General features: G+C 39.6%; 1 protein-coding gene across 4 annotated transcripts in view; it reads right to left on the reverse strand.

Annotated features, from left to right (window-relative positions):
* HPSE2 (heparanase 2 (inactive)) overlaps window positions 1–25626 on the reverse strand; it is a 779029-nt gene that overhangs the window by 155621 nt on the left and 597782 nt on the right. For all 4 annotated transcript variants that reach the window (XM_025396838.1, XM_025396837.1, XM_025396835.1 and 1 more), the window contains 2 exons: window positions 21926–22019; window positions 1266–1372 (listed from right to left, as the gene is read on the reverse strand). In XM_025396838.1, coding sequence (XP_025252623.1) covers window positions 1266–1372; window positions 21926–22019 — 201 coding nt within the window. The remainder of the gene's footprint in view (window positions 1–1265; window positions 1373–21925; window positions 22020–25626) is intronic.

Consider the following 25626-nt stretch of genomic DNA (forward strand, 5'->3'; position numbering starts at 1 on the left):
GAGGCCCTTATGCCTCTGGCTTAAGTCATTCTCCAGATGACTGTAGTAGCCTTCAAATTCATTTTCCCATTCCTTCCCAACTTTTGTGAATACCATTAACAAAGCCAAAGTCAGAAAAAACACAAGTCAGATTCTCCAGATTTTCTCTCTCTCTCTCTTTCTCTGTCTCTCCTTCACAATCTTCAATGGCTTACTGTGAATATAGAACAAGGCCTCACTTCCTCTACTGGGTTTTCAAGACCTTCTGTAATTTGGTGGCAAACCCTTTCCTGAGTCTCAGCCCTCATTGCACCCTCGCAGATAACAAGGCTTTAGTCACATTAGCCATTCTCTGCTCCTCTGTGCCTTTGCTCATAATGTTTCTTGGGCTTAGAAGGCTCCCTCTGCCATCACCATGACTCCCACCTATAGAAATTAGAGTAATCCTACTATGCGGCACTCATGCCACTTTTTCCATGAAGTCCTTCCTGATACTCCCAGTCACAGAAATTCTTTATTCCTTTGCATGTCTATCATTTTTCTTTTGTAGACGGACCATGTGAGGCAGAAAGGCAGGTGGTCTGCTGCAGTGGTAAAGGAGCTGCACTCTGGAGCAAACTGCCTGGGTTTGAGTCCAAGCTGTGCCACTAACTAAATGAGTGATCTTGGATAAGTTACTTCACCTCTTTCAGTTTTCTCATCCATAAATGGGATAATAACAGCATCTATTTCACTAAATTGTTATAAAAGCAGTAGCATCTATGTCATTGGTTGTTAAATTATGAAATACAAATAAAGCACTTCAGACAGTGGTAAGCACCGTATTATTAAAAGTATGGTTACTACGGCACTTACCTCCTACAGCTTTACAATGTAGTTATCGCCTATCCCAGTTCCACCAATCATATTTTTTCTGGAGGGAAAAAACCATGCCTTATTGTTACCTATCTCCCAAGACTATAGTGAAAATTGGCTTAGAAAATGTATGTTGTTTACACTGTGTTTTGAACTTTAGACAATCAATAAAGCTGTTATTACTATAATTATTACTGTTACTAATATTACTTACTATAATCTTTGTTCTGATGCCTGTGCCTGACATTTTAATATCTAGAGAAGGCGTTGATCATTGTTGAATGGTTTAAGACATACACAAATGAAGGAAATGAACTTTCAACAGGAAACATGCCTCACCCCTTGGATGGGCAGAATAATCAGCAATATCAGAGATTCACTGTCCTTTCCTCCTGAAAGCCCCTGGGGGTGAAATTTCAAGTGTTACTCACAAGAATCCTGCAGCATAGGAATCTGATAGATTGTTTGTGCCTCCAGCTGAGGTGGTCACCACACCTTCAAGCCAAATCTTCTTTCCTGGAGTGTATGTATTAACCACCTGTTTACACAACAAAAGCAGAAGGGGATAATGAGGTTTTAAAAACTATTCCCACATGAGAAGAAACATACATTCCCTTAAGGAAGTTGATCTGATTTCCTGTTTTCAGGGGGTCATGATTTGTGCTTTTTTATGATGATGCACCCAGTTCAGTGAGTTGGCATTCACAAACCAAAATGCATTAACATTGACATGTACCACTTAAAGAAATTATCATTTTTCCCTAAGTAAACCCAACTGACAATGTGACAGAACAAGTGCATACTCCAGGATGTAAACTGACTGCAGTACTTTCCACTAAAAAATATAAATCATATTGTGTTTCCAAATTACCAAGCATTGAGAAACAATGCTTTTCAGTCTCTCTTATAGCACATCTATGACACATGCACTACCTAAAAGCCACGAATGCATCACAAGCATCAAAAGTCACAAATCACAAGAAAGTAAAGAGAATGTTTGCGGGAGACGTATTTTATAATTACTAGTGCAGGTAGATTGTAATCATATTTTGAAAATAACTGCAGTAAGGGTAAAAAGAAAAGTCACTGACCCATAAATGACACATTCACACAGGGAATAACTGCATGCCTTCCAAGCAGAAGCAAAACTTCTTGTCGAAAGGTAGCACACTGAAGATTTGAAATGGCCCAGTCTCTGACCCACAAGGTGAAGACTGACCAAACTATTCAGATCAGGGTGAAGATGCTCTGGATTGCAATCTGGTGGCACTTAGGAGTAAGATTGTATGCTGGGTAGCCCCTGAAAGCAGAGCCTGAGTCAAAGGCTTGTCTACAGGTAGTTCACTCAAGAAATAATACCAAGGAGCAGGAATGAGGGACTGGGGAACTGAAATAGGGATGAAGGGAAAACTAAGACAAGGATGCATTTTCAAATTGACAGCCAGTGCTGGCAACTACTCAGTCTCACAGGGATCTTGGTAAGAGCCTTACAGACTCTGTCTCAGAACTGACCCCCAAGGGGGTACAAGAGAAAGCATGAGTAGCCTTGTGACCATTAACCCCTTGCTCCTCTATCACTATTTCAAGTGCAGGCCTGAGTGCTGAGTAGATTCTCTGAGTGTTCCTTCCTCATCTCTGCCTCAGAGAAGGAAATAAGAAGTGAGGTACTACCTAGTACACTGACACCTAGCTGGCTGCAGCCTGCATGCTGGCCCAGCCCTGATCTCTACAATGATGGCTAGAGTAGGAGGTGGGACTGGGAGGATGCCAGCTATGCACTAAAGAGGCTGGACAAAGAAAATAGTGTATTTAGGTCCTATGGTCCCCCAACTACTCTCCTAGGCATACACACCAAAGCAATTCTTCCTCAGGTCTCTAAAGAGTAAGAATGAGAATTCTTTCTATGTCACTGTAGCAGATGCCCATTGCTAGAGGAATGGAAAAATAAAATGTGGATATATACTATACAATATTATGCAGCAGTTAAAACAATAACGTCAATGTAAATCCAACACCATGAATAGTCTTTAAAGGTTTAGTGGTAAATTAAAACAAACAAACAAAAACCAAAAGAGATTTATGGCACAATATTACTTATAAAATTGCTCATTTGCACCCAATAACACTATATACCCTATAATGACACATGCCTCTTAAGAACATATATCAAACACATAAGGAAAGCATGTATAAGAGAGAGGTGAAAATTAAAACAAAAACAAGACCTTTCATGAACTGATGATAATAGTTTGCTGTTAGGTTAGGAGTATTATGTTAATTTAATTCTCTGCACCTGAGGGCTGTCAAAAAGAAAAAAATATATGTGGCCAAACCCATGGGTACATAGACATCAACAATCAATCATATTCCTCTTTTCATTTCTAGCGAGGTACAGCTCCCTGCCCTCTCTCCCCACATTTGCTAGACAATGTGCATTATTTGGAACGTATTTTGGGTTGGCAAAGTTACTGACCTTTTTCAGAAACAAAATTGTAAGAAAATTACACAAATTTGAGATTAAAGTGAGTATTATGATCATAAATGGAAGAGAAATCCTGAGAATTAACGGTGGTGGCCAATAGCATGTTGGTAAAGATTAAATAAAAATGCACTCTTATACACAAAAAAAGAAGAGTCATTTGAGGACACTACCAGGTAGTCCTCTTACTCCTTTCAATACTGTTCAGCCTGCCCAACTCAAGGGAAGCAGGGAATTGTAGGAATAAGAAAGGAAGAAAAATGCCTTAAATAATCAAAAGACACATCCATATGGCCAGATTAAAGAACTACATCTATGATTTCCTTTAAAATATGGTGCTAAAAACATCCGTGTACATGATAAACTATCTACTTCCTTTATGAGTAACTGGAGCAGAGTAATATATTTGTGTTTTTCTTTTTTTGTCTTTGGCTTGGAGGATATTTAATGTTTAATTTTGTGCTCAAAGATATTAAAGGCAGTTAGAGAAAGGAGCTTTGGTTAAACAAAACAAAAAGGTAAATACTGTAACATAAATGAACCTTGAAAACATTAAGCTAAGTGAAAGAAGCCAGACACCGAAGGCCACATATGATATGGTTCTATTTATATGAAATGTTCAGAATAAGCAAATTCTTAGAGACAGTAAGTACACTAATGGTTTCCTAGGGCTGAAGAAGAAGAGGAAGTTTAAGATGGGAGGGGGAAAGGAGAGTGACTGCTAATCAGTATGAGGTTTCTTTTGGAGGTGATGAACATGTTCTAAAATTAGACTGTGGAGATGATTTCAAAATTCTGTGAATATATTAAAAACCACTGAATTTCATACTTTCAAAGGGTGAATTTTATGCTATGTGAATTATATCTCAGTAAATAAATATATGTAAAAGAACACATTAACAAAAGGAGAGTTACGGTCTCAGTAGGCAAATAACCATAATGTGGAAATAAGAATGTACCTTGGAAATTCTGGGTTATGCTACGTGCTACTTGTGACACTTGTAGTAGTTATTATCTTGGACTTCAATTTCTTCATCCACATTTAAAGTCATGAATTTGTGGTATATGAACTCTTAAGTTTCTTTTAAATATAAATGTTAAAATGTGTTAGTATTTTATAATGATAATGTAGATTCCCTTGGTTATCACTCAAAGGTCAAGAGTATCTTTGATTCTGAAAGTTAAAACAACAAGTATGGGAAATGAAAAAAGTCAAACACAGCTCAGAGCTGGTCATCTCAGAAACAAAGATCTGGGCTGGAGGAAAACACTGAGAAAGGTAGAAAAATCCACAGGAGTAAATGAAATTGCCTAGGGAGAATATATAAACATGAGGCTACAAAGGGCTGAGGATTTCCCATCAAAAACATTAATGCATTATCAAGGGCATTAACTAATTCATTCAACAAATATTTACTGAGCACCTACTATATGCCAAGCAGAGTTCTAGGGGTGGATCTATAGCAATGAAGCATAACAAGTCTTTGTTCTTGTTGTCTTACATTTTAGTCAAGGGAAGGAGAATAATAATAAACAAGTAAACAAATAAAAGACATTTAGATAATAATAAGGGATGGAAGAAAACAAAACAGAGTAACACGCTAGAGAGCAATTTGACAGGAGGGTAAGGTCAGTGCTTTAGATAGTGGTCAGAGGAGGTTCACATGGAAGGTGGTATCTGAGCCGAGAACTGAGTGAAGAAGGAGCCAGCCCCTTAATGGATCTAGAAGAACAGCACAGTAAAAGGACCTCAGGTGGAAACAGGTCTGCTGTGTTTAGAACCAAAGAAGACTATCTGGAGTGTAGTAAGTAAGGGAGTGAAAGATTTAAAAATGAGGTCAGAGAAGAAAGGAGTATTTTTATTCTGAGTGTGATGGAAAGCTATTGGAGGGATTTAACCAAGAAAGTGATTGGATCTCACTTATGTAAAGATCCCTGCAGCTGCTATGAGATCATATATATATATATATATATATATATATATGTATATATAAAATGAAACTATACCATGATACAGTTATTTGTATATCGTTTTAATTGTTAAATGATAAAAACTGTAAAATGATATACAAATTAGTTTATCATTTTATAACCACTTTGAGCTTCAATTTCCTCACATGTAAGCTGGAAAAATACCTGATAGGATAGTGTTAAGGACCTTTCCTTGTCAAAGGCCAAAGACACATATACTAGGCCAGTCCCAGGGAGATCCTGAGAGCGAGTGAAAAGGAACACAGACCTAGCAGACACACATTTATGTGGGTCTGTCTGTGGTGATGCGTGAATTCGGAGGAACTAGTGCCAATTATTCTTACGGTTTGGTGGTAGGATTCTGAACTACCATTTTTGATTCAGGAAATTTCCTAGAAACCTTGAACCATTAGTTCTTTGAAGGCAGGGAATACTCTTATTCACTTTTGTATTTACTTCCTATCAGAATGCCTGGCACAGAGTAAGTGCTTCACAGGAGATTGTGTGTAACACAAAGAAGTTAATGCAATTCCACACCTGCCCTCGCACAAGCTCACAGTAAACTACCACTCCTTAAAGAAGTCATGTGACCTGACAAAGGGCGACTAAACTGATCAAAGAATTGGAAGCAATATGCTGATTGCAAAAACAAAGGCATACAGTGAAAACCTATTACAACATGAAAGATCTAGATAAGAGCAACATGCTTATTTGCCACATCTCAGGATATCAAGCCTCTCCTTGATCTGAGAGGGAAAAGGAAAATTCTGCTTTGCTTAGCAGGTAATTTATGTATGGAATTCAATAACCTCAGAAGTGTTAAAGGTCAATTACCACACAAGGTGATTTGGATACCAGAAGCATTTTATGTGTTATCAAGCTCGTTATAATACTCTGATATTAAGAAAAGAAAGAATCATGTATTTCCACATTTATCACTTGAGGACGTTTGTTATAAGTACAATAAGTCTTCACTTAAAGTCATCAATAGGTCCTTGGAAACGGCAACTTCACGCGAAAGAATGTATAATATAACCAATTTTGCTGTAGGCTAAATGATACTAACAAGAATTAAGTTCCTATGACATATTTCTGGTCACAAAAACATCACCAAATTTCTAAATAAAAACTCCCAAACTTTTAATACTAATCACTGAAATAAGTGTGATCTATATATACATTTAAAAAAGATGAATAGGCCGGGGTGTGATGGCTCACACCTGTAATCCCAGCACTTTGGGAGGCCGAGGCGGGCGGATCACGAAGTCAAGAGATCGAGACCAGCCTGTCTAACACAGTGAAACCCCGTCTCTACTAAAAATACAAAAACAAAATTAGCCGGGCGTGGTGGTGGGCACCTGTAGTCCCAGCTACTTGGGAGCCTGCGGCAGGAGAATGGTGTGAACCCGGGAGGTGGAGCTTGCAGTGAGCTGAGATCGCACCACCCACCACACTCCAGTCTGGGCGACAGAGCGAGATGCTGTCTCAAAAAAAAAAAAAAAAAAAAAAAAAAAAAAAAAAAAAAAAAAAAAAAAGAAAGAAAAGAAAAGAAAAAAGATGAATAAAAACTAGACAGACTTGCTGTGTGCTTTACTGCCACATCGTTTATTGTGCATTTGTATAATTATTGTAGACTTTACAAATTTTTATTTTACAATAATTTTTATTCATTCATTCATTTATTTTCCAACGTGCTTATACCAGTTCAGGGTTGAGAGTAGCCAGAGCCTATCTCGGAGGCTCAGGGTACAAGGTGAGTACCAGCCATGGACAGGTCACCATTCCATTGCAGGACCACTCATACCCACACCCATACTCACTTGGACAGGGACCATTTAAACACCCAGGAAACCTAATGCAATCTACATATTTGCAGGAGTATCTGAAAAAAACCCAAACAGACAGTGGCCCCAGCTGGGAGTTGATTTTTTTTTTTCCATCAGTATTATAATAAAATGAAGTTAAATGAAATGAAATTATTCAGGAACCTACTGTACTTAGTTGGATGGTGGCATGCCGAACTCAGAGGGGTGATTTGTATGAGACGATTATTTTTCAAAAGGAATTCAAACTCTAGCTCCCTTAAGTGAGGACTTGATTCCAGAAAACGGTGGGATTTATAAAATACTGTGTCCACAGGACCCTTCAAGGACATAGACTCTGTGTAAATAAAAGTTACGCCTGTAGCCCTACTACTTGGGAGGCCAAGGTGGGAGGATCACTTGAGGCCAGGAGTCTGAGACCAGCCTGGGCAACATAGCTAAATTCCTCGTCTCAAAAAAGAAAAAAAAAAAAAAATTAGCCAATCATGGTGGCTTGTGCCTGTAGTCCCAGCTACTCAGGAGGCTGAGGCAGGAGGCAGTGAGTTATGTTCACACCACTGCAATCCAGCCTGCATGAGAGTCTCTTAAAAAATAAAAAATAAAAAAGTTAATCAGAATTCTCTTCTGACTTGCAGGGAGATTTGAAAGGAAACAATCTAAAATTGAGGAGCAGTTAGGGGCATGGACTCTGGAGATGGATTGCCTGTGTTTGAATTCTGGTTCTATTATTTACTTACTGCATGACTTTGAGTGAGTTACATTACCTCTCTGTGTTTCAATTTCCTCAACTGTAAAATCACAATAATATCTGCCTTAAAGGATTTTATGATATTTAAATAATATAATATTTGTGAAGCAGTTGAAGTAGTGTCTGGCATATAGTAAGCACTTAGAGGTGTAGACCAGAATGTTACCTAGACCACTCTCCTTGTCCAAGGCACATGAGCTTGTGTTTGAATGAATAACATTAGAGTTGGTTGCTTTTCCTTCAGACATAACACTTGCGGTGATAGGTAATAGCCCAGATGTATGCTAAGCAGCAGGAAAGGCCAGTTTAGAATTTAAAATGCACATGGATAATTCACACAAACATAATTATCATTCAGAGTAGTTCATTTCTCCACTCTCAGTCCAGGGGTAGTTCCAGTCAAGCCACATGAACGAAAAACACACAGTGAGGGACAACTTTGATACAAAAACTAAACCAGTTACATGAAATGTTGTTTGGGGAAATAGTCCTAGAAATTTTTAATGTTAAAAGTTCTAGGAGCCGGGCGCGGTGGCTCAAGCCTGTAATCCTAGCACTTTGGGAGGCCGAGACGGGCGGATCACAAGGTCAGGAGATCGAGACCATCCTGGCTAACACGGTGAAACCCCGTCTCTACTAAAAAGTACAAAAAACTAGCCGGGTGAGGTGGCGAGCGCCTGTAGTCCCAGCTACTCGGGAGGCTGAGCCAGGAGAATGGCATAAACCCGGGAGGCGGAGCTTGCAGTGAGCAGAGATCCGGCCACTGCACTCCAGCCTGGGTGACAGAGCGAGACTCCGTCTCCAAAAAAAAAAAAAAAAAAAAAAAAAAAAAAAAAAAAAAAAAAAAAAAAGTTCTAGGAGTAGTCAGTACAAACCAACAAGTATTTTCTGAGTATTTACAGTTTGGGGCATGGCGGGAGGCTTATGACCTCTGTATCTTCCATGAGCAGAGAAGAGCATCATGGTGACATGTCATGGAGGTACAGACACTGAAGCTGGGTGCTGGTTGGGTCCAGAAAGGAAATCAGCATGGGCAGAAGAGCAGAGAAAAAAATTAGGAGAAACAGATGGAACCAGCTGCAAAATTCCCTTAGAAAGTAAAACTCTAAGAAACTGAGGGCTATAGTTCAACACTGTTTTTTTTTGTAGTAAACATGATTCTCCCTGTGCTAGAAGAGAGAAAATTGGAGTACTTTGGAAAGAAAAAGGGTACAGTTGCTGGTGAGAAATGATGTGCCAATGAAGGCTATTTTAAGGGATACACTGTCTAGGGAGAAAGAAGTACAAATGCTGAAATTACTTAAGTGAAGGTAAAGGGAGCTGAGTGGTTGGCTGCCTTTCAGTAGTTCTTCTGTTCCCAAATAGACTTCAATCCTTGGGTCCATGTGGTCAAGGGGGCTTTCAGGTACCCAGAAAACTGCTCAGTAAAGGGCCAGTGGCTGCTCTGAATCCTTGGACCTGCCAGAGGCAGAGTTGTATAAAGGGAAACCCTTCTAGCTCCATTTCTTCATATTTCAGGGCTGGGGACTATGAGTACTGTTTCACATGGACATGCTGAGGGAGGAACAGGGAGACAGAAAGAGAGGGGAGACTAGAGAAAACAGCCTGGATTTTTTTAGTTTATTTTCCCTACCATTTTGAATTAAAAAAAAAAAATGAAAAAAATGGTAAAAATAAGAAAACAACAATGTATGTAGCACATTTGCAAATCTGGGCTTCCTTTTCCTGTGTTTCCTTGATATCCTGCCTCTAAAACTGTGATCTAAGTCCTTTAAAAAGACTCTTGAGAGCCTGGCTTCAACCACTGGCTGTGTAAGAAATGGTAGCTTGCAGCAGCAGACATGTTGTTTATGGTTATCCAAACCCAACACCTTCCTTAATGAGAAAGGAAGCAATAAAACAGGAATAGTGGACAGGCCAGCTGGGCTAATCAGCCCTGGCAGGAGGCCCACCCTCCAAATGAAGCTGGAGCCCATTAATTCTAGCATCTCATCTAGTTGGAAATCAACCTTCCCCGGAATTTCAGGAAGAACAGTAGCTCTTTAAGTAACCCAAACTAGTCCTCTACAGAGTTGGTTACAAAGAGCTGAATAGCTACAGGAAGCTTCTTAAAGCTTACCTACTCACAGAGCTCTTCTTAGGGACATCCTTGCCTCTTGGCAGTCTTTGTTCCTTATTGTATTTATAAGTGGTCAAGGCAAGAGCTCTGTGCCTTTCCTATGTTTCTTTCCATCCTTCTTTCGCGTTTTTTGACTCTCCACTTACCTGCTACATTAGGGCAGAGGATATTGACTCTGTCCTCTTCTTCCTCACTGCCCCTCCCTGAGTTCTGGATCTTGTCAATTGTTCCTTGGTCGTCCTGCCTCTAATCTTTTCCTCTTCTAGTCCATCCTTCACACTGCTGCTATTTGTTAACTTGACAAATCTCTCTCCAGCCTTCAGTGGTTCCCTATTGCCAGCAGCGGTACTCAATTATTTGTGCTCAGAGAGGTCTGTTTGATCAGCTGGGAGATGTGCTACAAGCACCTTGTTTCAGATACTATTGAAAACAGTGATTTGGGAATAATTTACTTCAAAATAAAAAGAGTGGATTCAAAGTTGTCATAATATTTCGCCAAAATTCTGAAATGTTTCCTTAACTGGGAAAAAAAAGCTAAGGAGCTAGTAACTGCATACAACCCATAGTCTATTTTATCCATTTGTCCATGAGAGTATTTTAGACATGATAAAATAAAGTTGAGAACCACTGAACCACAGGACAAGATGCTAACTGCTTTATTTAACTTGTTATCTTAGACTTTCACAACCACCCCTTAGCTACCACTTCCCCCATTCCTCCCCTATGGGAGGAAGACCTATGGTTCACTGCAAAGAAAGGACTCCTACTTTTCAACTACATGAAGTAATAGTTTTTTACTGATTACCGTTCCCCTACTCACTGCTCATCCACATAGTCTGATTTTTTTTTCAAGCCTATTTCAAATGTTATTTCCTCTGTGAAACTTTCCTCAAACCCTCAGAAAGTTAATTATTCTCTCCCCTGGGTTCCAAAGCTCTTTGAACCTACCTCTGACCTTGACCTTATTATACTGAATTGTAATTTTCTTTTTTTTTTCCTTTTTGCATGCCCTACAGAATGCTTGACAGTTACTTTGCTTATAAAATACTTATAAATAAATGAGAGAGATAATATTTCACTGATGAGAAACCTAAGTTTCAGAGAAGATACCTCAGCATCACAAGGGCAAACACCAAATCCTCACAGTTCCAGTTTAGGGCTCTGTTCACTTTCTAATTGAATTTCCTATTTGAGGAGACCCACAACTTCTGGTTGGCTAAACTGCCTCCATATTTAACATGTCCTTCTTAGGTTAGACAAGCTGGGCTATTCTGAGCTCAGTCATTCCAGTATCTCATCACATTGCTCTTGATGTATTTCTTCTGTCTAATGTACTTCCTGTCAGTTTCATTAATCTTTCTCTGTATAATTTCTTTTTATCATCTCTGTGTTCTGGAGTGCCATCTTTGCCCATTTTCTTTTGGTATCAGATCAATTTTTAATTTGCGGCTTCTGTTTCTGTGACATTTTTAGGATTTAAAATTTGCATTCTCTGCACTTGTTATCTCAAACCACAGAAAAGCAGTTGAATGTAATTGCAACAAAACATAAAATTAAACTAAGAACATACACAAAAAAGACAAAGTCACTGGGGAGGCAAGGACATTATGATCATATGCAAGAAAATGGGAAATAAAAGTTTCACAGAGTCCCAAAGCAATGACGACGTTCAAGGATAAGTGCTAGTAGAGAGACTGGAAAGTAGCCACTTGCACATAAATTACTCTTCCTTTCTTTCCCAGTCCTTTTCTGTGACTAACCAACCCCTACCCACTTACAAGTCATAGGCTCCAGTAGCCTCACTGGTAATTTTACTCTTGCTTAGGACAAACCCTATAGTCCTCCCACTTACATGCTGAAACACTGCATGGTCATCCTAAGTTGCCCCTTCCTCCTGATGAAGCTTTTTGCCCCAAACAGCAATTTGCTCCCAGGGCCATTCCTCCAAATGTCCATGGGTAGCACATACCTTCTTCACATTGTCATTGCCTTGCATATTGCAGGACCTTACTAAACACTGACCAAGAGCCTGTGCATATGAAACATATGAATGGAATCCAGTAGATCAATGCAAATAACACTAAAAAGTCTTGTCCTCTTCCACTATCACTTGCCTAATATCATGATACCCAACTTCATTCATTCATTCAACCCTCACTTCATTCATCCATTCAATTCATTCAACCCTCACTTCCAGGACACTCACCCTAGCTTATTAATTGATGGTGGGGTCAAATTGATGTTCTTTCACCAAGAACATTCATTCAGTATTCTCCCTTGAAAGGCTTCCTAATCCTGGGTGGTTAGGAATATAAATATTACATTGGTTATAAAATAAATAGTTGATAAGTGTGGGTGATACTGAATAGTGTAATGGATAAGAGTGCAGGTTCTAGAGTCAGATGAGCCTCAGTTTGAATTCAAATTTTAATACTTAAAAAGCTCTGTGGACTTAAGCACATCACTGGTTTATTTAATAGATTAATAATATATAGTACACTCAATAAACAGCATTTATAACCCAAAAGGTAATACAATTATTAAATTTCTGTAAGTTAATGATGCATTTTTCACAATTCAATGCTTTTGGAATCAGGATATTATTCAAAATCAGTATCAAATGAAACTTGCCTGCTGTTTACCCTCTCCCTTCCCAGTTGTTATTAAATTAATGGTGAATTTTCTAATATTTGTTCTAAGATTCAAGGAAATATTTGTATCTAAGAATCAAGGAAATTAAGGTTCATGGAATGACAATGACTAAAACTTTGGTGTTCTTTGACAGTAAACATACCTTTCGGGTCAGACTCCCCAACTATAATATTGTTCATGTCTTGTATATGAAGGCAAAGAGTCAAAATTTCCCTTAGGTCATATTCTCCCATTTGCAGATGCACAGCCAAGTGGGGTCACAGAGGCTAATTTACCAAGAAGTTCACGGAGCTTAAATTTCCAGCTCCCTGCTTTCACAGGCATCTAACAATATCCTAAGAAGGGCCCTGCTAATGTGTTCATATGGTCAAATATTTACATAATTTGCAGATTTCCTTGTTTTATTTTCCTTATAAAGGTCCCCATTGTATAAATGTCAGGCCCCATAAAACTCAGAATCACTCATTGATGTTATCCCGAGGTATTAATGTGGTACAGTTTGTATTTGGGGTCCTGTGCCTTCTGAGTACAGGTGACCCTTAAATGGCATGGGTTTGAACTGTGAGAGTTCACTTATACGTTAATTTATTTCAATGAAAATTATATTGGGTGCACCTGCCTCTCTTTTCTGCCCTTCCACCTTCTCCACCTCTTCTGCCTCTGCCATTCCTGAGACAGCAAGACCAATGCTTCATCTTTCTCCTCCTCCTCAGCCTACTCGATGTGAAGACAAAGAGGATAAAGACCTTTATGATGATGATGATCTGCTTCCACTTAATAAATAGTAAATATATTTTCTCTTTCTTATAATTTTATTTTCTTTCTTTTTATTCCTTTTTTTCTTTCTTTTTTTTCTTTTTGGAGACAGGGTCTTGTTTTGTTGCCCAGGTTGGAGTGCAGTGGCAGGATCCCGGCTCACTGCAGCCTCAACTTCCCTGGGCTCAAGCAATCCTCCCACCTCAGCCTCCCAAGCAGCTGGTATCACAGGCATGTGATACCATGCCCAGCTAATTTTTGTTTGTGTGTGTGTGTGTGTAGATACAGGGTTTTGACATGTTACCCAGGTTGGTCTCAAACTCCTGGTTCAAATGATCCACCTGCTTTGGACTCCCAAAGTGATGGGATTACAGGTGTGAGCTGCCATGCCCAGCCCATGATTTTCTTAATAACATTTTCTTTCTTTTAGCTTACTTTATTATAAAAATACAGTAGATAATACAGATAACAGACAAAATATGTTTATCAGTTAGACTTATGCTATATTATCAGTAAGTCTTCTGTTATGTTATCAGTAAGGCTTCTGGTCAACAGCAGGCTATTAGCAGTTAAGTTTTGGGGGAGTCAAAAGCTATAAATGAATTTTCAACTATACAAGAAGGTCAGCGCCCCTAACCCTCATGTTATTCAAGGACCAATTGTATTTCCTTGGCCTGTGTTTCTCTTCCCCTCCATCAAAACCTGCTCTTGGGAAAGGATCTTCTATTTGCCTTTAAAGCCTTAGTGTGAATTTAAGCCAGTGTGGTCTACCTCTTCCCAGATAGTTTACATTCTTCATCATCATCCTAATGTAGAATGAAAGATTGTTCACTCAAATGAAATGTCTGAAACAGACTGAAATATTATTTGGGGCCACAAAAAGACTTTTCCATCACTCCTAAACATACACTGAAGATACCTTCCTACTATGTCTATATGTAGGCATAGCTCATAGGGCTGTCTAAACTGATTTCCATCTATTCAACACTACTGCAAAGTTAGCAGCAGATAAGGTTCTTCTGCAGTGTAAACAGCGGAGACAGCACATATAAATGTGAATGAGATAAGACATTACTTCTTTTGTACTTCAGGTGCTTTATTCTGCTCATTCACCTGCCCCTCGCTTTGTGCATCCTTCCCTCCAACATGCATTGAGCACCTGCTAAGTGATGGGCACTGGGACATTGAAATAAGCGTCAATATTGCCGAACGAATGAGGGAATTTAGGAATGAATCAAGCAAACACTGATTTTTGTGGTGATCTACGGTTCTGTCCCTAGTTTTCACTTTCCAGTTTTCTTCATTAGAGAAGACTAATATTATCATTGTCCTCATGTTTCCTTTAATTGTGCCTCCAGTTATTCTATGGTCCTCAAGAATAAATGGGTTTTTGTTTGTTTGTTTTGCTCTTTTCTTCTTATTTACTAAGAGGCTCAAATAAGCAGGTAAACTGGAAAGCTGGTTAAAAGCAAGGGTTTCTTTTAAAATCTATTAATTACTTCAAATAAATTACATGTCCTTCTCCCTTACTTCCATGGTCCTGCAACTACAATATATTGGAAGAAGTGGCATAATGTCACTGCATTTATTGAGACTTCAAAAGAGTTGATCTTTTTTCATATAAACAATCATAAGCAATGATAACAAATGAAGGACTATGCTCATATGACGAACCATACAAACCATTCCTTTATCCATACATGTCTACCACCAGTGGTCCTCTGATATGCCCTAAGAAGAACTATATAAATTAGAGTCTAATTTTTAGGTGTTAGCCTCAATGTAATTTTCTCTGAGAGGACTTCCCTGATTTCCTTTTCTTCACAAACTAAGGTGGGTACTTCCCACCATGGACTCCTATAGCATCCTGTAATAGGAATCATAACATCTTATTACTGTTGCTTGCTTAATTATCAGTTTTCCCCACTGGACCATAAGGTCTATGAAGACAAGCATCACGTCAGTCTTGCTCACTATTTTATTCTCAGGGACCTGGAAAATTCTAAGAATGTTACAAATAGTCAATAAATGAAGGAAGGAAGGGAAGAAGGAAGGAAATGAAGGCAGTTAGAATGACTGCTATAAAGAAGACAGTAAGAAATGCTGTGAGGTATGCAGAAAAGAGAACTCTTATACCTGTTGGTGGGAATGTAAATTAGGACATCCATTACGGAAAACAGTATGGAAGTTCCTCAAAAAGCTAGAAATATAACTACTGTGTGATCCAGTAATCCCAGTACAGGCTATGTATCCAAAAGAAAATAAGTATGCCGAAGAGATATCTATACTGTCATGTTCACTGCAGTACTATTCACAATAGTCAAGTTATGAAATCAACCTAAGTTTCCATCAGCAGATGAATGGAGCCAGGTATGGTGGCTTAGGTATGTAATCCCTGCACTTTGGGTGGCTGGGGAAGGAGAGTCACTTGAGACCAGAAGTTTGAGGTCACCATGGTCAACACAGCAAGACCCTGTCTCTACAAAAAAATGAAAAAATTAGCCAGGTGTGGTAGCGCGGGCCTGCAGTTCCAGCTACTTGGGAGGCTGAAGCAGGAGGAGCGCTTGAGCCCAGGAATTCAAGGCTGCAGTGAGCTATAATTGCACTACTGCACTCCAGCCTGGGCAAAAGAACAGGACCCTCTCTCAAGAAAAAAAAGAATGGATAAAGAAAATGTGGCATATATATTTGCAGAATACTATTGAGCCATAAAAAAAGAATGAGATCTTGTCATTTGAGGCAACAAGAATGAGCCTGGAGGACACTGGGTTAGGTGAACTAGGTGAGGCATAGAAAGATAAATACCACATATGTTCTTGCTCATATGTGGAAGCTAAGAAATTTGATTGCATAAAAGTAGAGAGTAAAACTGTTGTTACTAAAGGCTAGGAAGGGTGGGGAGTGGAGATAGAAGAGGCTGGTTAACAAATCCAAAATTACAGCCAGATAAAAGGAATACATTCCAGTGTCTGATAGCACCGTAGGGTGATTATAATTAACATAATTTATTGTACATTTTCTAATGGCTACAAGATTTTGAATGTTCCCAACACAAATAAATGATAAATGTTTGAAGTGATAATTGTGTGAATTATCCTGATTTTTTTTTTTTTGGAGACAGGTCTTGCTCTGTTGCCCAGGCTGGAGTGCAATGGCGTGGTCTCGGCTCACTGCAACCTCCACCTCCTGGGTTCAAGGGATTCTCCTGCCTCAGCCTCCTGAGTAGCTGAGATTACATGTGCCTGCCACCATGCCTGGCTGATTTTTGTATTTTTAGTAGAGATGGGGTTTCGCCATGTTGGTCAGGCTGGTCTCAAACTCCTGACCTCAGGTGATCTGCCTGCTTAGCCTCCCAAAGTGCTGGGATTACAGGCGTGAGCCACCGTGCCTGGCCAAGTTATCCTGGTTTGATCGTTACACATTGTATACATGTATTGCAATATCACTCTGTATCCCATAAGTATGTATAATTATTATATGTCAATTAAAAATAATTTTAGGAAAAAGGAAGGGAGGAAGGAAGAAATTTTTCAAATATTGGGGGAGCCAATTGTTGAGTTTATTTAGTATTCAAAATGCAATAATATGGACAGTACTTTTGGAAACACTTCCTTTATGACTGGGATTTCACCAACTCCTTTCTGTGCTTATTGAATTACTGAAAATAATATCAAAAAGTGTTATTTCCTCTTCTGATTCCTGTAGGAGATGAAGACACAAATCACAGAGTCCAAATGACTTCAGCAAAAGTGGTTCTTCTTGGTTCTTAAGTCATTGTTTTGGAGTCAGCCCAGCTATCCAGACTATACCATCTGCACTGTGTCCTAAACTTTCTCACTTTCCCATCTGACTCTTCCCTGTATTTTTAGATTATCAACTCTTTCCTTTGACTCATCTCCCAATGTACACGTGATCATCATCATTCTAATGAAAGGGAAAGAGTGTGTGGATCATCCAAAGGGGTGAGTTGTCCACACATTGCTCAAACATGTCTCTATTTGGCTTTCAGATGCATCATGTAGATTTTCATATAACCAGATAATTCACCCACTGCTCAGAAAACTGAGAATTCTTCTCTAAGTGGCAGTCCAAATTTGCAAACCACAGCTGTTTTTAGCAATTGAATCATTGTCTTTCAGGTGCCAAAAATATCACCTATCACATTCCCCAGAGTTCTAAAAAAGAGGAAAGAGGAGAAAAAGCAAAGAACAAGTTGAGGATAAAGGTAATGTAAAGCTTCTCTAGTCACAGAAATTATTAAAAATAGCTATAATAACTATAACAACAATAATAATAGCAATAAGAGCTAGCATTCAATAACAATGAACAAAACAGGGCGTTCTCACATGACTTTCCTAATCTACCTAAGAGGGAGGGAGAATAGTATCCTTAGCATCTTCATTTTACAAAGAGACAAAATCAGAGAAATCAAGTAAGTGACTGGCCCAAAGCCACACAGCTATACTTAAGCCAGGCCATCAGACTTCAAATCCTGGGCCTAATACCCTATCAAACAGCCTTACCAGTGATTTATAAAGCCACTCCCACATAGCACCATTTTGGTGAAAAATCTGCCCCTTTTCTACCACTGTGGGCCTAATGGGGTCCTTAGGACTTCAATTCCTTTTTTTTTTTTTTTTTTTTTTTTGAGACGGAGTCTCGCTCTGCCGCCCAGGCTGGAGTGCAGTGGCCGGATCTCAGCTCACTGCAAGCTCCGCCTCCCGGGTTTACGCCATTCTCCTGGCTCAGCCTCCGGCGCCCGCCACCTCGCCCGGCTAGTTTTTTTTTTGTATTTTTTAGTAGAGACGGGTTTCACCGTGTTAGCCAGGATGGTCTCGATCTCCTGACCTCATGATCCGCCCGTCTTGGCCTCCCAAAGTGCTGGGATTACAGGCTTGAGCCACCGCGCCCAGCCTACAAAGAGAGAAGAAACAAAGTACACTTCCAGCTTTGGGGTGAAGGTTCCAGGTATAGAGACAATAAAACCTTACTTGGAAGGCCAGGCACGGTGGCTCACACTTATAATCCCAGCACTTTGGGAGGCCAAGGCGGGTGGATTGCCTGAGCTCAAGAGTTCAAGACAAGCCTGGGCAACATGGTGAAACCCCTGTCTCTACCAAAAACACAAAAATTAGCCAGTTGTGGTGGCATGTACCTGTGATCCCGGCTACCAGGGAAGCTGAGGTGGAACGATTGCTTGGCCTGGGAGGCTGAGGTTCAGTGAGCTGAGATCCCGGCACTGCACTCCAACCTGGGTGACAAAGTGAGACCCATCTCAAAAAAAAAAAAAAAAAAAAAACACCGGATGCGGTGGCTCATGCCTGTAATCCCAGCACTTTGGGAGGCCGAGGCGGGTGGATCACGAGGTCAGGAGAGCGAAACCATCCTGGCTAACATGGTGAAACCCCGTCTCTACTGAAAATACAAAAAAATTAGCTGGGTGTGGTGGGCGCCTATAGTCCCAGCTACTCAGGAGGCTAAGGCAGGAGAATGGTGTGAACCCAGGAGGTGGAGCTTGCAGTTACCTGAGATTGCGCCACTGCACTCTAGCCTGCGCGACAGAGCGAGACTCTGTCTCAAAAAAAAAAAAAAAAAAAAAATTTAAAAAACGTGAAACCTAACTTGGCCCATCTCTGAAATGATTTGAGGAACTTGCAAGAAAGTCATTTGCTAGTGCGCCCTAGTTTGTACTTTGGACCCTAATTCCCAAGAACCCTCCTCCCCACCCACCAGGGACTTCAGGAACAGTCAAAGCAACATTTCAGCAGTCAAAGTTTGGGGATCCTGGTCTAGTCTCCTAGCTCTCATGTCCCCAGGGAAGGCCAGTGCTTAGTACACCTTGGGTTGTGGTGAGAGACTCTCCTCTTGGAGGCCCTAACAACTGGGTCCAGACTGCTTTAGCCAATGAGAAGTCTATCCAGTGGTTCAAATCTCAGGGAATCCATGATCCAGCAACACCTCTAGCATATACTCACTTAAGGCAGTATCTGGCAAGAGCTTTGTAAAAGAGAATCGGGGGAAAAAAACAGGGAAATGACTTAAAGCCTACTAAATGAAACAGGGAGGATGAAACTGTGGAAGATCATATTTTCCAAAAATGACTGCAAAAACATTTCTGGTCTTATATGCTTTTCCAGAGTATTGCTACTCCCCCATTGAAAGGAGGAGTTAATTTCTTTTCACCTTGAAGCTTGGTGGGTCTTGGCGACCCCTTCAATGAATAGGATATGGCTAATGTGATGCCGTGTGACTTCTGAGGTTAGGTTAGGAAAAGTGATACAGCATCCCCTGTCAGAGATGGGAGTGAACAAGTCTTCTGATGGTCCCAGATACTAACCTTTCAGTAATCCCAGCCTTTAGGTCTTTTAGCTCAGGCTTCAGACATCATGGAGCAGAGACAAACCATTCCCTCTGTACTCTTTGAGAATTCCTGACCCATACAATCCTTTGGCTTAATAAATGGCTGTTTTATGCTACTAAGTTTTGGGGTAATTTGTTGCACAGCAAGAGATATTCAGAATAGGAACCCTGGCTTGAGGGGTTCTCTTTGGGCATGTTCTCTTTGCAACTGCCAAAAGGTAAGTCCAGACCCTGCTGTGAAGCCTAGCCCTCCCCTGCCAGGTGCTTTCTGCATATAGTCATCTCTCAGGGGTCCCACTGTTCCTCCCTGTGACAGCACTTACCCTTCCCCTTCTAAGTCCGTTAGGCTTGTTTTTAAAGATCTGAATACCAATTGGGCACAGGGTTTTAGCTCTTTTTCTGAAGTTTCTTGGGCCCAGATAAATCAGGAGGTAAGTTATTTCAGTTTTCAAACTGGTTCATATGGTTAAGGCATATGCAGTGGGGGAGGGTAACGGGAAGTGGGGATAAAGGAAAGAACCTAACTTCCAACACCTTTGTCTTAGTTCTGACCTACAGCCACTTGTTGTACTTAAATAATAACATGAGTGCAGTTAGAACCTTCACTCTCAGTGCCTTGATAGAACTGAATCATTTTACTTCCAACAACAACCCTCTGATCAAACTCAAAACAGGAAAAGCCAAAACTATAGGAACTTGACTATCTTGTACACTATTGTAATATAAACACTTAGAACGGTGTCTAGATATAGTAAGCACTCAATAAACATTTATCGAATGAAGCAATAAACAAATGAATTAATGACAGAAAATTCTTCCCTCCTTCTAGAGGGCAATATGTAATATCAGATTAGCATAACATGCTTAGAAGACTACAGTATTCAATAGGTTAACATTCTATTACATTAGGTAATATGTTTTCAATCTGCTGAAAGTAAGTGTTAAAACTTACTTTACCTTGAGGGCAGAGACCATGTCTTATACCACTTTGTATCCCCAGCATCTGACACTTTGCCTTAGGTACTCGCTAAATGCTCAGTGAATATTTTTCACTAAATGAATATCAAACAGGGACTGGTAGAAATACTTCAAATCATTTAGTTCTCCTAGGCTTTGGCTAGTGAAAGGCAGTGACAGATAAGGGTGCTGGCCAATGCACCTGCTCCCTGGAGGGATCAGATTGGGATGTAGTAGTTCAGAAGTTCTGAGGCTTCTCAGCCTATCCAACTCTTGAGAACAAGAGAATTCCAGATGCTGTTTATAATCTGAGTATGACATTGGGATGAATACAAAAAAGGTGAAGCCTTCCACTTCAGCTGTCAAAACTGATGTTCTTTGATTTCTTCAAATAGGATTTCCTTTCAGAGCTATAAATGAGCTATTCATTTGTCTGTTTATTAATTCATCTTGTATTTATTGAGAGCCTGCTTATTACAAATTTTTTCCAAAGATTTGTTTAATTCGCTCAAGAAATAGCAAACTATTCAAAGGGTCCCCATTCCCTGGAAAAGAACCTTCACCAGGCAACCAAAGATAATAATATGTTGTAGAGGCCCATGACAATTGTAGATGTAAGATCTTCACAATTTAGAATTAACTAATACAGGATTTCAAAACGTGATCCATAATTGGCATTATGGAAAATCACTTGACAGATTATTAAAAATAGAGACCTCTGGAAGCCACTCCAGCCATATTAAATCAGAACCTCAGGAGTGAAATTAGAAACTTTAGTGAGCACCACTGGTGATTTTGATTGTCCTCAAGTCTGAGAATCACTGACCAAAGGTGTGCTGACAGCACCTACATGCAATTGCTTAATATACTATAGCTTTCCTCTCAACTTTACAAAATTAAGATCTTGCTTGGCTAATTCTAAGACACCTAGGAACAGTGTAAATATGGCTTAGAATTGCCAGTGCCCCAGATTGGAATTTCACTGAATGAATATAATCATTTTCTCCCTTAATATGGCACACACAGACCCTTTTCAATTTGAAAAACAACAAATGACAGGCAACAATTGTGATGGGGGGCTTGTGACCATGCCCATCTGGACTGTACTATTTTCCTATTTTTCTACCCTGGTTCCCACAGTGCTGAGGCCCAGCTGGGACTTTGTGTCTTTTTCCTTGCCTTACCCCCAGACTTGCTCCTTTTCTTCCCAGGATACTTTTACTCACTTTCTGAATCTTCCTAATCTGGTCAGAGAGTGTGTCTAACAGGCGAGTTTTCAGGAAGTCCATCACCTTGACCACCCGGCCATCAATGTAGCAACTGGAATGAAAATAAAATAAGAATCAGAAAAAATCTCAAGCAAAGGACTATAAATACATTTTTCTAGCCAGAGGTCTCTGTTGCCCGAGGAAACAAACCAGGGTTCCACCTGGGCTCTCACATTCTAAAAGGTTTTGACCCTGGGTACTTTTCAAACAAATAATAACCTTTTTATCTTCTCCATTTCCACCGCTATTTGTGGGCTAATACTGTTATTTTTTTCAGCTTTTGTCACATGAAACCCCATTGCTTACTTGACGGAATTGATGGAAATTCCATAATACAAATTGGGTAATGAGGAAAAGCTTACTTTTTTTTCCCTTGGGGAAATAATTTAACACCCATCCCATGCCCATCGCTAATCCCACCTTAAAGTAATAAAGGTATGTGAGAGGTTTGAAATAATAATCATTTTAATAAGTTTTTTCATACTTTTAAATAAGAAAATAAATACCAAAGCAAAAATCTGACTTAGTGTAGTGCGTGAGTCTCCAGCTCATTCCTGTGGGCGAACACTCTGTAGTCAACCTGCTACCAAAATATGCTGTGGTTGCCCACTACCCCCAGAATGAATGAACAAAGGAATGAATGATGTACACAGGTGGAAGAGCCCTCTCCTAAAATAGTAACAACTTGATACTCATCGGTTTTTGTTTTGGTTTGGTTTTTCTTAGCTTAAATGAAACATTAAGTTGTGTTGACACTATGTTGTAAATATTTGACCAAAACAGGCCCATGCAGCTTTGTGGAGATATCTTTTGTGAGACTCTTTTCTGAAGACTAAGCTAAGGCTGACCCAGGGTTAGGTGACCTTTGTTACCTCAGACCTTCCCTTACCCCCATCTTGGTAAAGTTCTGAATTCTATCAATTTCTAAATGCTTGTGATTCCTGGGTGCCTTTTCCAATCCACTAAGTTATCCTTGGTTGCTGGCTAATGATAAATTATTTCACTTTTAAGAAGCAGCCACCTATCACTACATATTATAGAACTATGTGAAAATTATTTTCAATGTCAACTCGCTATACCAACATGTGATGTATTGGAATGGTTAATTTTTAAATGTTTGTTTTATTGTAAGGCAGGTGCTTTCGTTGAGGTAAGGGTAGTGATCTACCCACTCAGCCTTCCTTTTGGCCTCACTTACCACTTCACGACATTTCCACAGAATCCAGTGCTTAAACCATTGGAATGTTGGAGCAAATTTGGGTTTTAGCCAGAAATATCTGAGTTCAAATTTCAGATCTGGTATTTACTAACTATATGATCTTGGGTAAGTTACGTAGTCTTTATGGGCCTCAGTTTTTTTATTCTTAAATGGGGGATAATATATCTTCTCCTCAGGCTTAATTGAGAATTAATGAGATAACAAACGTAAAGTTCCTGGCATACAGTAGGGACTGAACAACTTTTAGTTCTTTCTAATTGTCAGCTCACAAAGATGGGATTATAAACAATAGGAGACTGATTAATTAAGTTATGTGTAAATACAGAATACTATGACAGTGGAATTTCTGAGCCAGGGGATACATGTAATTGAAAATTTTTGATGGTTACTTATATCAGGAAATAAAATAATAACATGTCCTTTGCCTCATCCCTTGTATAGATGCCAGACTCAGATCCAATAAACATTTATTATGTGCAACACATAGCGCTGGGCATATCCATGTCCATTATCCTATCTCATAACCTGTTCATAGTAGTACTTCTTAATTAGCACCTCTGATTTTTGAAAAAAGATCAGATACATGGCATACTACATGGAAGCCAGGCATATTGTGACAGAGTAGTGTTAAAATTAAAAATAATTTAAGCACTGCTAATCTAACACATATTTGAGGAACATGAATACTTGCTACTATATTATATGGTGACCAGGAATATAACAAGTAATGCATTGTAATTATTCTTTTATTATTTAATCAAATATATTATAGTTTCCTCTTTTCTCAGTTAGTTCCCCAGTAACTATATTAAACATCAATATTTATAATTTTTGTTAGCAACACAGATAGTTTAATACTTATTGAGATAAAAATTCCAGATGTAATTTTTCAGTATGTAGGATTTCCTGTGAAGAACCTCTCTAGCCTACCCCAATCTGTGGCCCATGGTTGAGGGTCCCTTCACTCCTTTCCTCTTTCCTTTTCTCAAGTACCCAGAACCCAGAGTTACAAAACCTTGGTTCAGTCCCTTCTTTAAAGTGGGTTTCAAAAAATCCAAATCTATAGTATTTTCACAGGGTTAGTGTACTGATCACATAAGGAAAAATGCTGAGCATGGGACCTGGCATATAAAAGCTATTAAATAACCAGATCTACCCTGTTCAGATTACTTAACGGCCCAAGGCAGCAGAAACTTACACTGAAAGGCCATGGATGGGATGCGCAGGGGGAGCATCCCTCTGGAGGAGAGCATGCTACCCGCTGTAGAACTTGGAGTGAGGAAAGTGTAGAGCAGCAAGAACAGACTCTGGATTCCCAGCAGGTGTGAGGCAGAGGCAGGGATGGAGATGGCTGTGATATGTTGTAAAAATTTGGAGTTTGAAAAGACCTTAGTGGTCAGCTGGCCTAAAGCATGTAAGCTTGATACAATATCCCTTAGAAGTGATTTTCTAGTTCTGCTTGAACATATCCAGGGAAAGGAATTAACTGTCATACACTACTAGGACTGTTTCACTGCATCACAGCTCTAATTGATGAAAAGCTCTTCTGACATGGTGCTGAAATCTGATCCCTGTTACCTCCTCTCAATGGCTAGCATTCTATCTTCTTGAACCCGGAAATAGTCCAATTGCTCCTTCATCTGATACATGGGAGATGAAATCCAGTAACCTTGGCTTAAGCTTTTTAGCCTATTCTTGTCCCCAGTTTTAACCTTACAAGCTGGATCCAATCATTCTCAGGTGGTCTTGGGCTATTCCCATGGGCTGTGAATTGGATTGGAGCAGGAGGAGATACAGGCATGGAAACTAATAAACAAAGTTATCTTATCTCAATAGTGCTGGCAAGAAATGATCTGGGTCTAAATAAGGGAGAGAACAAGAAAAGTGAAAGCGAGCAGCCATGAAGGAAGAACAAATAAAGCTTCTGTAGAGGGTAAAAGAGAGGAAGGGAGTCACTGATGACCATGAACATATAAGAGAGATTGCCTTGGAGAACACTGTTGCCAAAGAAATGTAGGTTAGTCATATGGGAATACAGTTTGTTAAGAGAGATGAAAGATACTGTCTGACATATCAAAAGTGTACAGAATATCAAGAAAGAACTACATACCAGGTAGCTGGAGATATGAGAAAGAGGTACAGAGAAAAGTTGAGACAAGAAATGTTGACGTGGGGGTCTTTTTCAGGTTATAAGTAATGGACAAAGCCATGGCTGCAGATGAGCTCTTCAGGAGAATAAGGGAAATTAAAAGAGATGTCAGAGACCCTTTAAAATGCTTCTAAAATATGGCCCTGGGCATTGCCTCTACCTTTGACCCAGCTAAGGACCCCTTCCTCCTCTAGCCTGATGATCACAGCATCTTTTTAATAACTTCAGTCTGAGTCCAATTCACATTTGAATGTCAAAGGAATCCTCACATTATACTGAGAAGTTTCAGCA

The sequence above is a fragment of the Theropithecus gelada genome, chromosome 9 (assembly GCF_003255815.1).
Source record: "Theropithecus gelada isolate Dixy chromosome 9, Tgel_1.0, whole genome shotgun sequence".
Lineage (NCBI taxonomy): Eukaryota > Metazoa > Chordata > Mammalia > Primates > Cercopithecidae > Theropithecus > Theropithecus gelada.